This window comes from Rattus norvegicus, chromosome 8 (assembly GCF_036323735.1).
Source record: "Rattus norvegicus strain BN/NHsdMcwi chromosome 8, GRCr8, whole genome shotgun sequence".
NCBI classification, from domain to species: domain Eukaryota; kingdom Metazoa; phylum Chordata; class Mammalia; order Rodentia; family Muridae; genus Rattus; species Rattus norvegicus.
Window position 1 is genome coordinate 101764766 of NC_086026.1, and position 20556 is coordinate 101785321.

The following is a 20556-nucleotide window of genomic DNA, read 5'->3' on the forward strand; positions in this document are numbered from 1 at the left end:
GCTTGAGATTTTGCTTTATCTCCCATCAATAATGTACTATGATCATAGTATATGATGCACATAGATTCCTTCTTCCCCAAGTTACTTTTCATCATGTTACTCATTGCAGCAACAACACAGAGACAACTAGAACAGTGATAATAGCATCCGAGTACAGCTGGAAGTGTGCTGAACCCTCCCTCCACGTGTTTAAAGTCCTTCTGTGGTTCTTACTCTACTCGACAGGCAATAACCTAAGTATTATGACCTCCAATAAAAATGCTTCAACACAGTGATGTACAATACATACACTATCATTTACAAACTAAGAGGTTAAGAGAAAACTAGAAAGCATATAAACGCATACTTCTAAGAAAAGAAGGCAGAAGTAATTATAGCATTGCAATATTCTATCATGTGGTCATTACTGGTATCTGAATCTTTGTCTACTCTATATGCCCACTTCCTCTGAGAAGCAGTCTAAAGGTCAGTTGGCACCAGAGCTTATATCCTTTTCATAAAAGTTTCCTTTCGCTAACAAAGTCATTGTACATAGTGACAGCACTCATAAAGACCATTTTTTCATATATAACATATCATGTGTAGCCACATGAATTTTAATTATGTGTCATAATTATGTAAACTATAAGAAAATTGTGTGTGTGTGTGTGTGTGTGTGTGTGTGTGTGTGTGTGTGTGTGTGTGTTGTTAGCATTTCCTGGAGGCTATGCCAAAAGTAACCTAGCAACAGCCAGGTATGAGACTCTCTCTCTCCTCCTCTCTCTGTCGCTACCACGTCCTCTGTGTCCCAAATAAATGCCCTTTTATATTAAGCCTGTCACATGGCTTGATTATTCAGTGGGACCCCTTGGCAGGGCATGCCTCCATTTTATAAAACACAGTGTGTTGTGGGGGGGAGTGGAGGGATGGGTGGGCGGTGGCGATGGTGGTAGTGTTTCTACAAATACCACTGCCAGCAGAGTAATGGTCAGTGTTAGGCAAAGAGAAAATTCAGTTCAATACAACTCAGTAGCCAGTGCTGATTGAAACTCCTAGTGTCTGTTACAGTTTATTTTAGGCATAATGAAGCCTAAATTAGGACAGTTTTGGGAAAAAAAAGTTTCCTGGTGCTGAATAACTCAATCCTATATGTTCAACAAAGCTTAAGATATGATACAATGAAATTCTTAAGAGTACAGATGACCTTCTTTGTAAAGGATGGGTTCTGTTTACCGAGAATGCTCAAGATTAGGGTCTAAGGAGAATGGCCGAGATAAACTAAGGTCTGTGGGAGTCAGGTAAAGCTTGGATCTACAGATAACACAGAAGTCAGCTGGACTATTGTGAAGTACATGTGACCTCACCCATAAACTGGGTTCTATTGACTGAGAAACAATTCTCAAGATAAAGGTCTATAGAGGAAGAGTCTGAAATAAACATAATAGTTCAGGAGGGTCAGGTGTGGTCTGGCACTGTAGATCACACAGGTGTTCAGGCTATTAACTATAACCATCCCCAGGTTTCTGGGAGGAAAATATGCTATATGTTTTTTTTGTTTGTTTGTTAAACAGACAAGTCTGTGTGTTTAGCATTCCACGTTGATTACCTTTGAACATAAAGACCTCATCCCCTCTACAAAATGAGGACTGAAATTTATCCTGCAGTTGTTTTGGCAAAAGTACTCTTCCTCACTAACCTGTAGCTTACAGTTTAAGGGTCAAAAAGTAGGAAGAAAGCAATCAATCATGAACAAATGAGCCCTGTTCGGAATCCATTCCGTTTTCTTCTGGGGATTTCTATACAAAGGGGGGTGGCTCCTGAGCACAGAACAGGCAGAAATTATGAGTATTTGAGGCAGGGTCTATTCAACAGATCTGGATGAACAGCTGTGTCAGACCTCAGATTGCCTGCTCGGTTCAACAGACTAGATGCTCAAACTCCAGACACAATCAGTCCTAAGCCTGGAGCACATACTTGCTATTGTGCTAGATCATTCCAGGAGCCCAAACCTGAAGCTGCTCTTTGCTAATTTGTGGGTTCTTCTTTTTTCTACCCTTTATGCCCTGGTATCATCCTATATCAGTAGATAGAAGAGAACGAAGGACAGAGGGGAGAGAGATAGAGATCCCTGTATCTAATCCCTTTCCCTTTGTTTTTCCTTTGAGGATGGCTACCAACAAATCCCAAACAATCCCCCTGAATAACCAATAACCAACCATGCCTATCAAAGCTCTAACATTTTTATTCTCTCTGAAAAGTTCTCAGAATTCCAGCTGTCAGACAATTGCAGAAATTATCTGCATGTGGCAAGACTATGCCTTTGCTAGAGCACGAGGCAAGTCATAGCCACTTCGGACAGTCTGAAGCAGCCCCATATCCCCATATAGATTAAAATGAAAATATATTCTTATATTACTTGTATATTTTTAAAGAAACCAAAATTCCAGAATTCTCACAAATACCAGTGTTGAGAACTGAGCCAAACAACATTCTTTAGATGTGTGGATAGTGAAGGTTCTAGTTCTGTTTTGGCTTGGCTACCAGTTAGGGTTTTAGGTTGATGATGTTCTTGAATTTCTGCCCCATTGAATCTATTCCCCCAAAGGTTCTCAGAAAAAATGTGTTAGCATTGTGTGCTGCCCATCAGCTTTCAGAGTCTTTCCGATAAACAGCATGTGCATAGTGATCAAGCCCCAAGCCTAGACTAGTTGGAAGAAGATGTGTTGTGGTTTGCCCTGGAGTTATCTGTATTTTGATGCTAATTCCACTGCCCCAAGACAGCTGCCTAGTCGGGTACTAAGGAATCAGGTGACTTCACCAGAACCTTCTCCCCATTGAATTTGTAAAGTACAGGTGAGGGGCAGGTACAGGATAGAAGGAGGCCTGTCATTGGAGGAGAAGGAAGGATGGGCGGGAGAGAAGTTTGAAGGAGGAGAAGGAGACTAGAAAGAAAGGAGGAGAGAGAGAGAAGGTGGCAGGACAATATGGTGGGCGACATTAAGATTCTAAGCTGTAACTTTACAGGTTGTTACAAATGTTCTTAAGGGATGAATGGTACCGGGCTTTGTATGTTTAGGTGGGCAATTATATCTTATCAATTGGATCTAAGATTATTGTGTTGTGTGTTCTTTTATGTGAGGGTTTGAGTGTAGGAAAGTGTGCGGCTGGGATGTGTTTACGCCAAGATATCTAGCAGATGTCTTGGGGCACCGCGGTGCAGGACCTAGCGAGGTAAAAGACAACAATACACTTTATATTTTTTTATATTTTTACAACAACAAAGATGAGCCCAGCCTGTGATTGTGCAGTTCTAGCTCTGATGTCAGGTGTTCTCCACAACCTTCTTAGCTGTAGTTTACTACAGTGTTTTCCCTTGTTTTGATTTCTTTTCCTCCCAATAGTATCAAATCACTTATCCCTTCTTGTGTATGTATGTTACATATTTTTAAAGGGTATCATTTCGGTTTCTTTTCTTACACTGGGAATTTGAATGCTCCCTCATCGTTAATATATAAATGGTGTTGTGAACTCACCCTGTTTCCCAGGTCCATGCCTTGCCTGCCAAGCAAACTTAAAGTAAGAACTCCTTACACAGGGCTTCTGGAGGTAAACTGCATCCTGTTGCGTTCTGGAGTAAGCTTCCTGTTCTACTTTGCACAGGACTCTGGGAAGTGCCAAATTCACCTCCCACACCAGGAGTTTCACTCCCTTTAGCGTTCCTTTTCCACCACTTCTTCCTACACCATCTCGCAAAGTTCCTCTCTTCCTGGGACTTCCATCCCCATTTAAGCCATATCTGTCTAAAATAGGTTCCTTGTGTCTAAGAACTTTATTTTGGAAACATTCTCTTTTTCCTGGAAGTTAACTATGAGGTGCTTAAGCACAAATTATCTTCTTCATGGCTGTTGCTCTTCATTGTACAACATTAACAATCGCATTACAGATCATCTATAAATATTCATTTACTTAAAGGGAATTGACTATAAAACCTATGTTTATGAGGCATTGGTGTATTTTCTGTTTGCTAAGCCCTACTTTTAATGACATGTGGATTTCCTTCATCTGGGTTCTACTTAAACTCACTACCTATTCTGAATATTAGCTTCCATGTAAATATTATATTATTAAATATTATATAATGGAAACTGATCTTCTTCTAGGAACTATAAAATTAAGCTTATGAAGCTTTATTGCAGCCATACAGATTACTGCATATACTGTATATACACCTATAATACTTGAAATAGAGAATTCTTTGTTTTCAAGGAAGCCAGTCTGGGCACGTGGGATTGTGGTAGCATTCCTGGCTTCTTCCTGTCATAGTCCAATACCACCCATCTCATAAGTTGTAGAAAATAAATAAATGACTCCAGACCTTGACAAATACCCATACACTGAAACACAATCCCCTGTTCTGTATATAAGACAAGTTTTATGTTCAGGACTCCAAGTTATTCTTTTTGGCAGGATGCTTTGGTCTTAGAAATAGTAGTTCATATTCTTTGCTTTGGTTTTCTCATTAACAGTCGTTTCCATGAACTCATGCCAAAACCTTCATATAAATAACTTGAGTCGTCCCTGATTTTGTCTCACATATTGAACGTAAGGAGTGTGAATGGTAGAGGTTTCACATATCTAAGTAACGACTCCACGCAAGTCCAATTTGAGGATTTTTACAGGGCTGTGGGTGAAAGGTTACATACAGGAGCATGGATGTCTCTTAGGCAGCTGCATCATGGAAAAGCTCATCAGTCCTGGTTGGTTTGTAACTCAAAAAAGGTTCATTCCTACTGCTCTCAGCACAACTTGGAGACAGCTCAAATGGCAGGAAAGTCTCGTCTCCAAAGCAGTTGATATCTGCTCCTATAATCTTCAGGAGGGGCCTTGCAAATCTCATACAGTCCAACTTTCTCTGATAAGTGGAATTTGTTTATTTCAGGAGGCTTATGGGTTTCTCTTTTCCCTACAGATAGGAATATTTCAACTTGGGGAAAACTGTCACAGAGTCAAAGGAAAAATTGTCTGCCATCTTTGTTTACAGCCAGCACTCTCAAAAAGAGTAGATATTAAATCCCATGTACTTCATTGATATTGCTCTAAAAAATGTAACAATCACACAGTGAAGTTCATAGATGCAAGAATTGAAATGCCAATTTATAGAGTAATTCCAAAACATTGGCCATTCGATTTTACTGTACAGTAACAAATTATTTGGCTTACTCCTATTTTGGGAACTTCTGGACATTCTGACTCCTCAGGACCTCAGACTGACTGCTCAGTCCTTCCACCCGCCTATGCAGATGCAAGCCCAGCCTTCTTTATTATCCAAAGTCAACTAGAATCTAACCAGCCAGGTGGCCCTACTGTGTGACCCCCATGGATCTCAGCACTACCTCCTATGAATCACCACCTGGATTGGAATATTTACTTCAGGTAAGTTCAAGCAAATAAAAAGTTCATAAACCATGCTTCCACTTTACTTATGGGAAGGTAATTGCAGTTCATTGGACAAGTTAGAGACAGACAGCAAAATTTTTTTTATAAAGGGTTTTTAGGTACCACAGGCTAGCCCGGAATTCCTCAGAATCTATCACTACAGTATACCAAGTGTTGAGATTATGACTTGATCCACAAAACATGGCTATGCATTCTAAAATTAATCACTCTGATTCTTATGTATTTGTTTTATCTTCAAAGTAAAGTTTGAATGTCTTAGGAATTGTACTTTCTACTACTATCGAAGTGATTTATGATAAAGGTCAAACACTGGTATATATTTTGCACAAGTTTCTAGAATTTGTTATAGGCACAATGTATAACATATTCTTCATTAATTTATTTGACAAGTACATATATGTCTATAAACAATTCTGGTCACATTATTAACCCACTCCTACCCCCACAAATATTTCCCACCACCCAAGGCCTTATCCCATTTTCCTGTCTTTGTGTGTGTAGGTAAGTTACTAGTGGCTAAATCACTAAAGACATTGACTTCCTTGCCCCCCCCATCAGCTTAAGACCAATAATAGTCTTGTGGGGTGGGTGCTGAGCACTGTAAGACTCTGTTATCTGTGACTAAATATTTACAAGCTCAGGCTTGTGTAGGCCCTATGCATAGAAACACAGCTGCTATGAGTTCATACCTGTAAGAAAGAATTTTATAGGCCTCTTCTCATTTCCTGGCTCATTCTTTCTGCCCCATCTTCTGTTACGTTCCTGAGCCTTGGAGTGGGTGATATGGATGTTGCGTTTAAGACTAATCACACAACAAACACTTGTTCTCAGCATCTTGGCCAGTGATGGATCTCTGTATTAATTCAAGACTCACTGCACAGAGAAGTAAGCATATTTGATCAGGACTGACGGCAGCACTAGTCTATGGATATACGTATTTTCGAAGCAGTTTGATGATATGTCCATTTAGTAAAATGAAAGCATTTGATTCATCCCCAGTGCCTTTGACTTCCCCCACCATGGGGCTTTGAACAGCTGCCCCCAGTTCAAGGTGTGAAATTCATCCTGTTAGACATCAGATAAGAAATCAGTTCTTTATCTGAATAAGAATTGTGCCACAATTTCAGCAGTAGGGACATCTTGCCTGATAAGTTGGTATTGTATAGTATACATAGTATAGAAAGTCTGAAGTTCACAAACTTTGAAATCCAGCAGCAAGAAGAAAGCTTCCAGCTCAGTTGAAGTATAATTTCCTTGACTTCTGCAACCAAAGTGTGTAGGGGCTTCAGCAAGAGACTTATCATCTACTTTTGGTGGGCGATCAAGGGCAGTGGCCAAAACCAGGATAGTTTGAGGAGCATCTGGGACTTTCCTGGTCAGTAATTCCTAGATGTTCCACAGCAGTCATTTGGATTTTAATCTAATAGCACATGGCTTCTGGGATGAGCATTATCTACTCATGCTTGGCACATCCGTTCTGACATTTAAGTTTTGACAAGCATTCTTCACATACTCTTAGTTTTTGTTAACCCTCTTCCACACCTCCCATTCTCCCCAATCACTCACCCCTGTTTAAAACTTGCAACTCCCAGTACTCCCTCAGTTTTCATACTGCATGTATGCTACTTTTCTCAGTTTGTCTAAGGCCTTTTCACCACCCACAGCCCTTCCATACCTCTTGTTCCTTTAGGGTTTCTACAGACATTACAGTTCAAATAAACACATCTAAAAATTCAAACCTATCTGCATATGGAATAGAACATATGGTGTTTGATTTTCCAAGTTGGAGCTCACTATACTCGCTATATTTTCCAGTTCCATCAACTCACCTTCAAATTTTATTGTTTCAATTTTCTTTACAGATTAATAAAATGCCACTGTGTTTGTACTGCACTTTTGTTGTCCAGCCATGAGTTGATCGACATCTTAGGCTGATTCCATATTTTAGCTGTTTTGAATAGAGCACCAATGAACATATGTGTGCAGACACCTCTACAGTAAGATATAGAGAGTTCTTTGACTATGCATCCATTAAGTGACATAGCTGGGACATATGGAAGTTTTATGTTCAGTCTTTTGCAAAACTTGCAGGATGATATTCAGTGTGCCTGCATTAAATGACAATTCTGCTCAGAGTGTGTCTTAGGAATCATAAGACCTAATGTTCTACAAGTGCTAGAGAAAAATGTAATGAGTATACTTCCCCATCTGAACATGGGACTTTGTAAATAGGATTCCAGTAGCACAGAAAGTAAGACTGACAATCAACCAACAGTCTCTCATGAAACTGAATCTTCTTAACCCAAACAGTTAGATGATAGAAGAGGCAGCCCAGGGAAGAGAAGACAGTCTTTGCTACCTATACACCTTACAGATGATTAGTGTGTGGAGTAAAGAAAGAACCTAAAAACCCTAAACATCAAAAAAAAAAAAAAAACCAAAGTACTGAACAAAATGTGAGCCTAAGGAATTGAGCAGAGAGTTATCAAAGGGAAGAAATGCATGTGACTAGTAAAGACCTTTTAAAAAGTGTTTGCTATCCTTAGATATGAAATGTAGATTAAAGTATTTTTGATTTTCTATCACACCTTGAGTCATTATAAAGAAGACAATTGACAACAGAATCTGACATGGATGTAGAGAAAGAGGGGATGCTTACACACAATAGATGCTATAAGGGTTAGCTATTTCTGACAGAACCTTCAAGATGTCTAAGTACTATAATTATAACCATTTACACGACAGAAAACTACGGTCTGTAAAAGTTGCCATAGAGTGAAGAGCCTAAGACTCATGACATAAGTCATAAGACTTGACTTCTTAAACCTCATACCTGGATTCTGTATCCTGTGCTTCTTAATCACAATACTGAATATATGAATTGGTATTTTAAATAAGCATTTAGTCAATCTTAAACATCAGATTCAGTAAGTGGTACTAAAAAAATAAATTTATGTTGTGTGTAGCATGATCTACTATTTACTCATAATTAGTAAAAATAGTTTTATTCATACTGCTTTTATTATTAGACAAATACAGTGCTTCAAATGCCAACAATAAGAGAAAAAAAAGGCTTTTGTACTATTGCATGTAGTTTAACATAACACTATTAAGTTGATACATGTTTTGTTTCATAAATCAGATAGGCACAACAATGCTCTATTCTTCGGTGTTTCCCCCAAAAGGCCATTTGGAGTTCAGTAAATTAACTATTTTGTGAACATATGCTTGTTTATATTTCTGAAAAATACCTTGAAACATTTTTAGTAGTCAAGGTCATGCAGGGCATGGTGACCCATGCCTCTGTCGTCAGCTCTATAAGGAGGCCAAATCAGGGAAATGGTAAGTGTAAAGCTCTCATGGGCTGTATAAGGAAGCTTTGTCTCAAAAACAATCAAACCAAAAACACTACCACAGCAAAGCCCAGAAATAGCTAGATGCATGGAAGTTCTCAGTTACCACAAACAGTGACATTAAAAACCATTTCCAGACACCCAGGAAAGCCTCGTTAAGTGAATAAAATGTTTTGACATTTCATAAAAATCATCTAGCAAGAATTTGCTATCTAATCTCTAGAGATATCTGAGGTTAAGCCAAACTTACCTTGTTTCCTCACATTAACAGTAAATTCATTCAGTAGATACATTTTTCTAAATAAAAAAGCCTGTTAAATATAGTTTCATTCGGCAAACGATTATGAGAATTTGATACTGATAAACATTGGTAACTAGTTATAAATGATATTAAATAATGGAAAATAGGAATCCCAGTTTGGTTGGGTGAAATACCTGAAATTCTTGATTTTCTTTTCACTGTGACAGATAGATCATATTCTGATTCACCAGCAGTTTGAGTTTGTGGAAGGTGTGTATTTGCCATTTTCATCGTATTTCTAGAAAGACGACAACAGTAAAGGCATGATGAACACCACAAGCACAGCGTTCTGGATGATGAGGGATGGAAACCTTGATCTCTTACAATGGCTTTCCTCAAGGTCTTTAAACAAGTAGTTTTATCTGGATATTTCATTTCTGCCACTTAGGGGTTGGTAAATGTTATGTTGGCCAGCTATCCACTAATTTGAAAGAGCACACCTAAAACTTACCTTTTCTCCTATCTCTGCAAAGCATTGCATGCTTCACCACACCCTACCAGGTTTCTTAGCTGCTTTCTGCCTTGCAAAGACCAGCGTGAGACTTGTACAGAACCTCAGGCAATGTGAGTGGTCCTTTGGAATTGGGATGGAGATTCTCTTTAAAAATCTCTGTTAATGCCCTCACCATGGAATCCAGGTTTTATAGTGCTCCTGGGCATGGCCCTGTTGTATTAGAGTTGCTGAGCAGAATATGGACCAGGTGCCTACAGAAGTGACCTCAGATCTGATATCTACAGTGCAAAAAGGAACTGAAGAAGCTCCCAGAACATCATGATACCTGCCACGGGAGGCAGACCATAGGAGGATGTATGAATCACAGTATCTGCTCTTGATCAGAACATGCTAAACACTTAATTGAAATCAAGAGTAGATCTTTTAAATTCATTCTCATCTGTTTAGAAAGTTCTTTTCCACTCAAAAAAATTAGAACATGCATTGTATGGTGTACTTCTGGACTTTTTCCCCCTTTTTATTGGTTATTTTATTTATTTACATTTCAAATGTTATACCTTTTCCAGGTTTCACCTCCACAAACCCCCATCCTATTCCCCACTCCCCTGCTTCTGAGGGAGCTCCCCCGCCCACCCACCCCTACCTCACTGCCCTAGCATGGGGCAACGGATCTCCACAGGATCAAGGGCCTACCCTCCTATTGATGCCAAATAAGGCCATCCTCTGCTACATATGCAGCTGGAGCTATGGGTCCCTCCATGTGTACTCTTTGGTTGGTGATTTAGTCCCTGGGAACTCTGGAGGGTCTGGTTGGTTGGTATTGTTTTTCCTATGGGGTTGCAAACCTCTTCACTTCCTTCAGTCCTTCCCCTAACTCCTCCAGTGGGGTCCCTGTGCTCAGTCATAGATGGCTGAGAATATCTGCATCTATATTGGTCAGGGTCTAGCAGAGCCTCTCAGGGGACAGCCATACCAGACTCCTGTCAGCAAGCACTTCTTGGTATCAGCAATAGTGTCTGGGCTTGGTGGCTTCAGATGGGATGGATCTTTAGGTGAGAGAATCTCTGGATGGCCTTACTTTCAGCCTCTGCTCCACTCTTTGACCCTGCATTTCTTTTAGACAGGAACAATTCGGGGTTAATATTTTAGAGATGGTTGGGTAGCCTCATCCCTCAACTGGGAACCATTCCTAACCGCTGGATATGGTCTCTACAGGTTCTATCAACCTTTGTTGGGGTATTTAAGGTAATGCTATCCCTGTTGGGTCCTGGGAGCCTCTTCCCAGATGCCAGAAAAGCACTTGGATTTATTAAAATGCATACTTTGATTTATTTCATTAAATTACTTTTAATGTATACATTACTAGCTATTGTAATATCTTAGGATTAAGTTTTCTAAAATAAGCTTTTTCCTGGAAATAAATCCCATCTCTTTGTAATATTTTATATTTTGAATGTTTACAAATATTCAACTCCACAGTACATATTTAAAGTACCAAAGTCATATTTTATATATTATATAGGCTTCCATTTTTAATTTTTAGGTATGTAAGTTTCATTTTACTTGTATAGTAAATACACTATGAAATTAACCCACATCCACTAGCTCTTCATTCTTTAATTTAAAAGAAGTTTTGAAATTTTGCTTATTTTCTTACCTGGAAGGATTTCTAATATTATAAATAATATAAAAATATGAGTATTTATTCATTTTTGGCACCTGAGTTTATGACCAGCACTTTTTACCTTTATCTTATTGGAAAGTAAATAAATGCTACAGATATAACTCTATAGGTTTATTTATCTTTCGTTCATGTCCAGGACCCAAATCTCCAGTCTCGTGGATACTGGAGCAATTGTGCTACCACTGAACTATCTTTAGCCATGGTATAGATGCCTTCGTTTTCTTAGTTTTAGTTCTCCAAAGAACTTGAAGGAAACTAGAGGGCTGTGCAAGCCTTGTTGATCTCACTTTATAGGTTAAAAAAATTACTAACATACATAATTGAGCTGCTATTTGAATTATAGATTCTTTCTCAAAGAAATAATTTTTGAAGTAATTTTTAAAAGCTTCACAAAACTATTTGTGGCAGGTGTTGATATCATGCCAATCTTTAAGAGAGGAAAAATTGGCCCACAGTGCTACAACTTCTGAAGGACTTTTTTTTCTGTGGGCAAATGTGACTATGAATTGACTCTCGCTCTCTAAATGAGAAAAGATCCCCCACAATAGCTTTTGGTAAGATGCTATCTGACAATCTGTATTTGTCCACCTCTTTCTGTTGTTAGACTAAAAGGAACACCAGTAAGGCAAGGTGTGTTTGCAAAGCCTATAGTATTGTGATATCGTGACAAGGCACTGTGACAAGGTGGTTGAAATTCTAGATGAGTTGTCATGTGCAAGTCTCACACTCACCTGTTGTCCAGGACCCACCTCCACCCCTCCAGGGTACCCAGGGATCAGTACAACACTGTGACTCACCTTTCATTTTAAATCTCTCCCATTTTTTATGTGTGCTTGGAGAGTAGTAAGTCTCCCCACTGCTCAAATATAGGGCAAAAGAAAAGACAGTTTAAAAATCAAAACCGGGAGACTGGAGAGATGGCTCAGCGGTTAAGAGCACTGACTGCTCTTCCAGAGGTCCTGAGTTCAATTCCCAGCAACCACATGGTGGCTCACAACCATTTGAAATGGGATCTGATGCCCCCTTCTGGTTTAAAGAGAGCAATAGTGTACTTACATACATAAAATAAAATAAATAAATCTTAAAAAATTTTTTTGACCTAACTGGTTTACTAGAGTAATTTACATAAATTTTAAAACATTGCCCCTCCTTTAGCCTCTCTATAACACATGGAAATTATGATAGAGGAGGGGCTATTTATGCACATGTCTAGCACTACTGTCTCCACCCCATGCAGCCGTCTCCTTCATCAATTAGACCAGAGAGGTATCACAAAATTTGCCTGTTTTGGTTTTCATATGTCCCAGCAGTACTCAATTTTTTTCTTAGTTTGCCAGCCTCTTCTTTTCTTTTGCCTTTCTTTCCCTCAGACTTGTTTATCTATATATACCTTCTTTTCTCATCTCCTTGTGATTCTTAGACTATGATCTAGATATTATACTATCTTAGGATATGTGGGGAATTTTAACGCACTGTTGATGATGAGCTCCTTTTTCTCTTTTAGCCATTTTAGGGTTTGAAACTGCTAACCAATATAAAATCAAGGACAAGCTGGGACAGAAGGTTTACTATGCCATCGAAGACTCTAATTTCTTAACACGTAATTGCTGTGGGGACAATAGACCTTTCTCCATGAGGATCATTGATAACTCAGGTCATGAAGTCATAACTCTACAAAGACCACTAAGATGTGATTCTTGTTTCTGCCCCTGCTGCCTCCAGAAGGTCTGTAAATACTTACAAATCCAGTTTGCATGTTTATCAAAATTGTTTACCAAGTTATTGATATTTTAAAAAGTGATCCATGAGCAATATTTTGGCCTTCATTCAACTACATAGGAAGGAACATAAAAGACTAAGCTTATGTTCTTGGGAAGTCTCTACTTTATGGATAAGCAAACAGCTCAAACAACAGCTTCTGATGTTCAAGGAAAGGCTTTTTGACCAAATCTCATGTCAGAAATTATATGCAAAAAAAATAAATAAAAATAAAAATCTTAATGAAACCCATTGATTTGTTCAACAAATGTATGCCATAAAATAAGTTTATGTTACGAAAGTTTAGTGGTTGATTATACAGATAAAGACAATTTTGATAATGACACTATGAAATTTAAGTACAAGGAGATTCTGTTTGTAAATATTGGAGTTGTTAAATGTAAACACAATCGTAAGTCATATTATACTTTTAATTACTGAATTTATAGTATTTGCCATAAGTGTTTAAAGGTCTCACTTAAAATAAATATAAAATATTTCTTATGTGTGTGTTATTCTTGGACTAGTTAAGGTTGCTTCTCAATAAAATAAAAAAAAAAAAAAGAAATGATCAGGTATGGCCCAAATTAATGAAGTGACATGTTCAAGGATATCTTGGAATATCTAGAAACAGAATGCATTAACAGAAGAGTTAGGAAAAGAATATATGTATTCATCTCATAATTTATCTGATGATTTGTACAAGCCACTGAGGGTCAAGCAGAAAAACATCACCCATATTTTTTTTTTATTTCCTCTCTTTCAATGAACACAGTGAGTTGAGTTCTCTGTAATGAACATTTATCAGATGGAGCTGCTCTCAGCTGAAAGTCCAGCTGCCTGGTCCACATCACTTCGTAGCTGATTTATTGCAAATGTGTCTTTCAGAGCAGGCACCAGGCCATAGAGCCTTTATAGGGAAGGTAGCCTGTGCCTGGATTTCACTTGCCTAGGACCATGTCTTCCTGCGTAACCCAGTCATTCTACAAGTCATGTCCATAAAGCCTGTCTCAGAGATAACAACAAAAAAAAAAAAACAAACAAACAGATATTTGGGATTTAAAACTGTACTCACTCTGCTTTGAGAGAGTAAGCTTATTTGTATAGAATTCCTTAGTTTTCCATGCCATGGCTAGGTTTAATGTTTTATGCATAGCAATATCTGAGAAACTGTGTTTGTTTGTTGCATGAAGAAGTACTACAATCAAATGGTAGTATAACATGAAGCGTGGCTGTCAGGAATGATCCCACGTGAGTCTCCTAGTAAATAAGTAGCAGGGCCATAAGTCTAGTGTCCAAAGTCCTTCTCCTTTACAATATTAGAATGAATAGTTGAAAATGTACCAGTGGTCAGAGTTCTATCCATAGAGATAAACTACTGTTTATAAACAAGTTTAAGAAAGGAAAGTTTGTTAATAATTTAGAGAGATATTAATGAAACACGCAAGCTATCAAGAGTTCAATCTGCCCCTTCTATGCATTAGCTGAGGAATGCTATGCATGGTAATTCACCTTTCTTTGGTATAGTTACCTGCTCCAAGGATTAAGAGAAGAAACAGCATTGATCTAAATAAAAGATGTTAGATTGGAGCACTGTCTGTGATTCTAAGTAAATGAAGCCACAAATAGATAATGCAACTATTTTTTTATCTTTTTCATGTGTAGATGGAAGTCCAAGCTCCTCCTGGTGTGCCAATCGGTTACATTATTCAAACCTGGCACCCATGCCGGCCAAAGTTTACAGTTCAAAATGAGGAGAAACAGGACGTTCTAAAAATTATTGGTCCAATCATCACTTGCAGCTTTGGAGGAAATGTAGATTTTGAGGTAACAGATGTGATCATGTTGGATTTTTTTCCCTTATAAATAGAACATATTTTGCACACAAAGCTAAAATGGCATTAAATGGAGATTTCCGTACAGATTTTTTTAAAAAAAATAATACAGTCAGAGGAATATTTGCGGTCCAATACGAGATCAGTGCTTACACTATTAAATGAGAAAAAAAGTGCGGCCATCTTAAAAAAAAAACCCACAATTTCTCTATTTGCTATTCCTCTCATTGCTATGACCAATACCTGAAAAGATGCACTTCAAAGAAGAAGCCTTTCTTTTGACTTGGAGTTTAAGGGCACAGTGCTCCTCAGGCACTGCACACACGTGCTGCACAGACCAACACACAAACAGAACACCTATGTACATAAAGTAGAAATAAGTGGGTCTTTTCTAAAAGAAAAAGAGGTAATACAGGTATAGGGCTTACCATCCAATCAGATTTCACTGTTATCTCCTCTTGTATTGAATTAATTCGTTGGGAAACATATTTCTATATTTGCTTCCTGGAGAAAATTTTAAAGCCAAGGGAATTTAAGTTGCTGATTCTCTCCAAAGATTAGAAAATCTGATAAAAATTAGTCTGGTATTTCCACAGAAGGGGAAAAATCACTCTGAAGCTGATAAGGGTTATCTCTTCCTGATAAGGATTCAGAACTCTGCCTCCATTCTCATGAATTCTTGTCTCCATGTTTACCCTTTCCCAAGGACTCTGGCCCTTGGGATCCATGCAGCTTTTCATTCCTCTCTTAGCATCCAGTTATATGTACATAAAGCCTTGCCTCCCTTGATCTACGAATCTAGTCACAGACAAGGGCAGTTCTAAGATAATACAGGTAATGCAGAGAAAATACAAGAGATCTTACAAAACATGTATGTAGAGTGTTCTGAGCAAGAGTGTGGGGGTGTATTTAATATGTAATATAAAGACATGATACACTGGTATGTGTAAAACTAGATCAAGTACATGAGAAGGCATCTAGATGTTTGTAAATTTATTTCTATTTTCAGAAACAGTAACAGAACTTAAGCTGGCATACGGTTTACTTTGAGGAAACATATGAGGACACTGGAGAAACACTGAAATTTTCATATGCAATGCACCAAATTCATATTTTATGCAGCAACCTTTCCAATGCTTAGTCACATGAGGGCACAATTGGAATGGAGTATTTGTCTCCTGTTATTCGAACCATATTCACCGTTATTTTTCTAGAAATTTTTAAGCTCCTACTCTTGTTCATTGATTTCGTTTCCAATTCAGATCAAATCTCTTGATGAAGCATTCGTGGTTGGCAGGATTTCCAAACACTGGTCTGGTTTTCTGAAGGAGATACTGACAGATGTAGACAGTTTTGGGATCCAGTTCCCTTTAGACCTTGATGTAAAGATAAAGGCTGTGATGCTTGGCGCCTGTTTCCTCATAGTAAGTCTTTTCTATGTGATTCTGATTTTGGATGGAGTCTCCAGAAACATCTGGAAACAACTTGGAAAACTGTACAGTTAAAGATTTCCTTAGTAAGGGACGTGAGGACTGAATGTAATCATATTGCATCATAGACATGTATGAACATGTATGAAGTATGACAAAGGAAACTAAACAAAGGAAGAATATGTTAATTCTCAGGTTTGATGAGGGGGTGACACCGAGCCCCAACTCTGAGGTTATCTCAGATCGTTCAGATACCTGAGATTCACAGGGGACCTAGTTTCTATCCAAAGAATCCTTGCAGTTTCAAATGCAAAGAAACCAAGTTCATCTGTGGAGAGGTTCTGACTTTACAAAGCAAAAGGTTAAGCTGAGACTTTGCAGAATTAATATTTGTATGTAATAAAACTTTCTGAAATGTAAATATTTTTATCTTGACATAATTTTTAATTAAATCATTTAATACAATGAAGACTAATAATCCATAAAACATGTATTCAATTAAGTCTCTATATCTACAGGAAATATTTGGGATAAAGCAGTTGCCCTAGGACTTTTTTTCCAGGCCTCACATTAAGTTCCAAGCTCAGAACCAGCAGTTTGTTGCACATGCAGAACATTCTCTCATAGCATCAAAGTTGAAGTCTACAGGGAAAGATGTATGATTCCCAACATTACTTGTACATTAGAAATACTTGGGCAATTCAAGTCCTTCAATGTCCAAATATTCTTTCATTGTGCTCCAGGATTTGGAACAGCCCAATGCACTGTATGGGGAATAAAATCTAAATAATAATAATAATAAGAAGAAGAAGAAGAAGAAGAAGAAGAAGAAAAACCCTAAGAGACAAAAGTGTATACAACTAAAGAATACAAATCCTTCAACAACAAAAACATCAATAAAAATAAAATGAAGGGCCAGAGAGATTTTGGAGTTATCTACTTAGTGGGGTTTGTAGACTCAATTCACCAACTTAGTCAAACTTTCCTGTGGCATTCAAGGAAATGTGAACACTGACTGGCTGTACGATGCTAAAACAAATTATTGAACTCTTGATGCAATAATGGTATCATGGCTATAAATAAGTTTAGTGAAGTTGATATAACTCAGAAGGAGCATGCCATGGAATGCTGGCTAAATTTTTATCAACTTGACAGATTAGAGACATTTTAGAAGAGGGAACTTCAATTGTGAAAATGCCCCCACTAGCTGGCCTCTGGCCAAGCCTTTAGTCCATGTTCTTGGTTGTTGATTAATGTGGGAGGGTTCATATCACTAGAAACAGTGCCACCCCTGGACTCACGGCCCTGGGTTCTATAAGAGGGTAGCATAAGCCATGACAAGCTAGTAAGTAGCACTCCTCCATGGCCTCTGCATCAGCTCCTGCCTACAGCTCCTTTGTTTTGAGTTCTTGTCCTGATTTTCCTCAGTGATGGTCTATGATGTAGAATTGTAAACTGAAATAAACCCTTTCTTCTTCTAGTTGTTTTAGATCATGATGTTTTATTACAGTAGTGGTAACCCTAACTAAGAAACATGGTACTTCTTCTTTGCTTCATTTTTCTTGAGACCCAGTGTCCCTCTATAGTCCAAACTGTCCTCAAAGTCATGGCAATACTCCTGCCTTAGTCTCCTAAGAGCTAGAATTGCACATATCTATTGCATCCACGTGAGATTTGTCTTAATATTTGCTCTTCAATAATGAAAACAAAGTAAAAAATCTAGGAAGTGAAATCATAGATCAGCCAAACAAATAGTCATGCTACCAAGTCTAAAACAAAGTTAGGAATTACTAGGATTTGAGTAGGCTCTCACTGTGTAGACCAGTGTGGCTTCCAGCTCAAAACTCTACTGCCTCTCTCTCCTGAGTTTCCTGAGTTTCCATAATTTGAAAAGTGAGGTGCCTTAGTTAGGGTTCCCTTTATTGTGAAGAGACACCATGACCAAAGCAACGCTAATAAAGAACATTTAGTTGAGAATAGCGTACAGAGTCAGAGTTTCAGTTTATTATCATCAAGGCAGGAAGCATGGCAGCATCCAGGCAGGCATGGCACTGGAGAAGCTAGAGTTCTACCTTGTGTTCTGAAGGGAAACAGAAGACTGGCTTCTAGGCAGCTAGAAGGAGGGTCTCAAAGCCCAACCCCACAGTGACACCCTTCCTCCACACCTACTCTAACAAGGCCACACCTCCTAATAGTGCCCTTCCCTAGGCCAAGCATATCTAAACCACCACATGGGGCTATACATTTATTGCTGGAAATTGACTTTGCTGTTTTTCTTCTGACCTAGGATTTCATGTTCTTTGAAAGCAGTAGAGGCCAGAGACCAAAACTACGATTATGGTAATGAATCAATATGCATGTCCTCAGAGATGTGAAGTAGAAACATTCGTTGAGACTGAAACGAAGCATGGTCATATCTTTCATTGAAATCACTTGAATTAAACTAGGATATGCAACTCCACAGATGTGTGATTGGCTTTCCCAGTTATTACAGTTTGTTTCCTAGCTCAGCGACTTATAGATGCTTTTGTATTTTATAGTGAATAGTCACTTCTTTTTTTAAATTATTTTATTCATTTTATTCATTTGCATTTCAACTGAAATCCCCCTTCTCAGTTACCCCTCCACAAACACCCCTCCCATTCTGTCACCTCTCACCCTGTCCCCTTCTTATTTGGGAAAAGAAAGATAAGAGTTTGGAACTTTCTTGTTCCAGTCCTGATCCTGCCGTTAGAAAAGCACATCACAGAAAAGTGATCCTTTTGCTGATTCTGTGCCTTCCAAGCAATACGGTGGTCCTTGTGCCTCAATTCTTTAGATTGAAAATTAAAAAATTAAAATTTTATTGAAAATATTAATTAGTAATGGTATAGGTTTTAAGGTCTACTTAAGGATTGTAAGGATCTAATGTATGAGCAATTTTCCTAACTAAAATCATAGTAGAAAACGAGAGACAGTCTTCATTGTAAAGACCAATGCTTTCAGAAGACAGGAAAACAGCTTCGGACAATACAGAAAGTTTGGGATGGGTAGGACTTCTGTTCTTTGGTTCTATGTTTACATCAAATTCACTCTGAATCCTGGGGCAGACACTGATTCTCCTTTCAAGGGAGAATCAGCTTACTGTGCAGCTACGCTGACATTCCTTCCTCAACCTCAGCACCTAAAAAATGTGGAAGCCATGGAGCGGGGAGGGTAAAATGCAGAACACACTGCAAGTCATTACAACATCAGGCTTGACCAGGATGCTTGGTTTAAAAGATGAAAGTGAAACTAGAAAGCTGACCTTAGGCAACTAGTCACCATGCTCTGACTGACCGCCCTCTGCCCCACAGTTTAGTTCATCAGCTGCCTACCCTCTATGTATGTGTAGGAAAAAAAAAATTCCCCAGTGATATCTCATAAACTTACCTACATTGAAATTCTACTGCTTACCTGTTAGTGGCAGTGTTTTCGGCTTGTGCTATGTCAACATGGTAAAGTTGTTATACCTCCATAATCAACAAAATAATTGTATTCAACATGTGGGCAGGCAAACATGCAGAAAATATTAGGATAGAATCCAAGGTCTTTGCTTGTTTCCAGTTTCAGAGGGTGAGTCCATGACCGTCATGACAAAGAGAAAGGCAGCATGCAGTAGTAGTGCTGGGGCAGTATCTAAGACCTTACATCTGATCCACAAGCAGGAGACAGAGAGAGAGTAAAACTGGGCCTGACTAAGACTTTTGAAAGCTCAAAGACCCCCTGGTGACACACCTCCTCCCACAAGGCCACATTCTTCAATGAGGCCCATATCTACCAGTTCTTTCTCCGTGTTCCAAAGACTGTGAAACAAGCATTAAAATATCTGAGCCTGTGAAAGCCAACCTCATTCACACCACCACAAAGTTCTATTGAAAACATTCACATACCAACCAATCAAGATCTGCACTGCACAGGGGTTGGCTTTGACGAGGAAGTAAGTTGCTGTCCAAAAGTAGTGGGAGTTGACACTGTAGTTTGCAGGCTAGCTTACCGTCATTACAGGTAAGGGTGGTGAGGGCTGGAATAGCTTACCACCTTGCTGGCCACATTATGAGGGTCAGACTGTATATAAAGAGCAATCCAGAATTTTGTGGAGAATGGAATAGAGCAGGATGGCCAAATGCCTCCCACTTCAAAAACAGAAACCAAGACATTTACAAAGAAGTTTTGTGTTCTCTGAGGAAAACTGGGTTGGCCCTCTGAGCGTTGTGTTGCTTTTCAGGATAGAGTCATGTAGCCCAAACTGACTTTGGACTTGCTCTGTGGTCAAAGAAGACACTT

At 38.6% G+C, this 20556-nt stretch overlaps 1 protein-coding gene across 10 annotated transcripts in view; it reads left to right on the forward strand.

Moving 5' to 3' along the window:
• Nucleotides 1-18712, forward strand: part of Plscr1l1 (phospholipid scramblase 1 like 1) — a 43250-nt gene extending 24538 nt beyond the window's left edge. For 2 of the 10 annotated variants that reach the window (XR_005488373.2, XR_010053914.1), the window contains 7 exons: nt 4949-5412; nt 9258-9300; nt 12733-12953; nt 14652-14813; nt 16084-16245; nt 16995-17199; nt 18539-18712. Coding sequence is in view for 6 of the 10 variants with exons in the window: in XM_008766467.3 (XP_008764689.1) it covers nt 5356-5412; nt 9258-9300; nt 12733-12953; nt 14652-14813; nt 16084-16245; nt 18539-18595 (702 nt within the window). In the remaining 4 variants the exon portion in view is untranslated. Of the gene's footprint in view, nt 1-4948; nt 5413-9257; nt 9431-12732; nt 12954-14651; nt 14814-16083; nt 16246-16994; nt 17200-18538 lie in introns of all 10 variants that reach the window. The other 8 variants (XR_010053916.1, XR_010053915.1, XM_008766467.3 and 5 more) reach the window with 5 other exon arrangements.
• The last annotated feature ends 1844 nt before the right edge of the window (nt 18713-20556 follow it).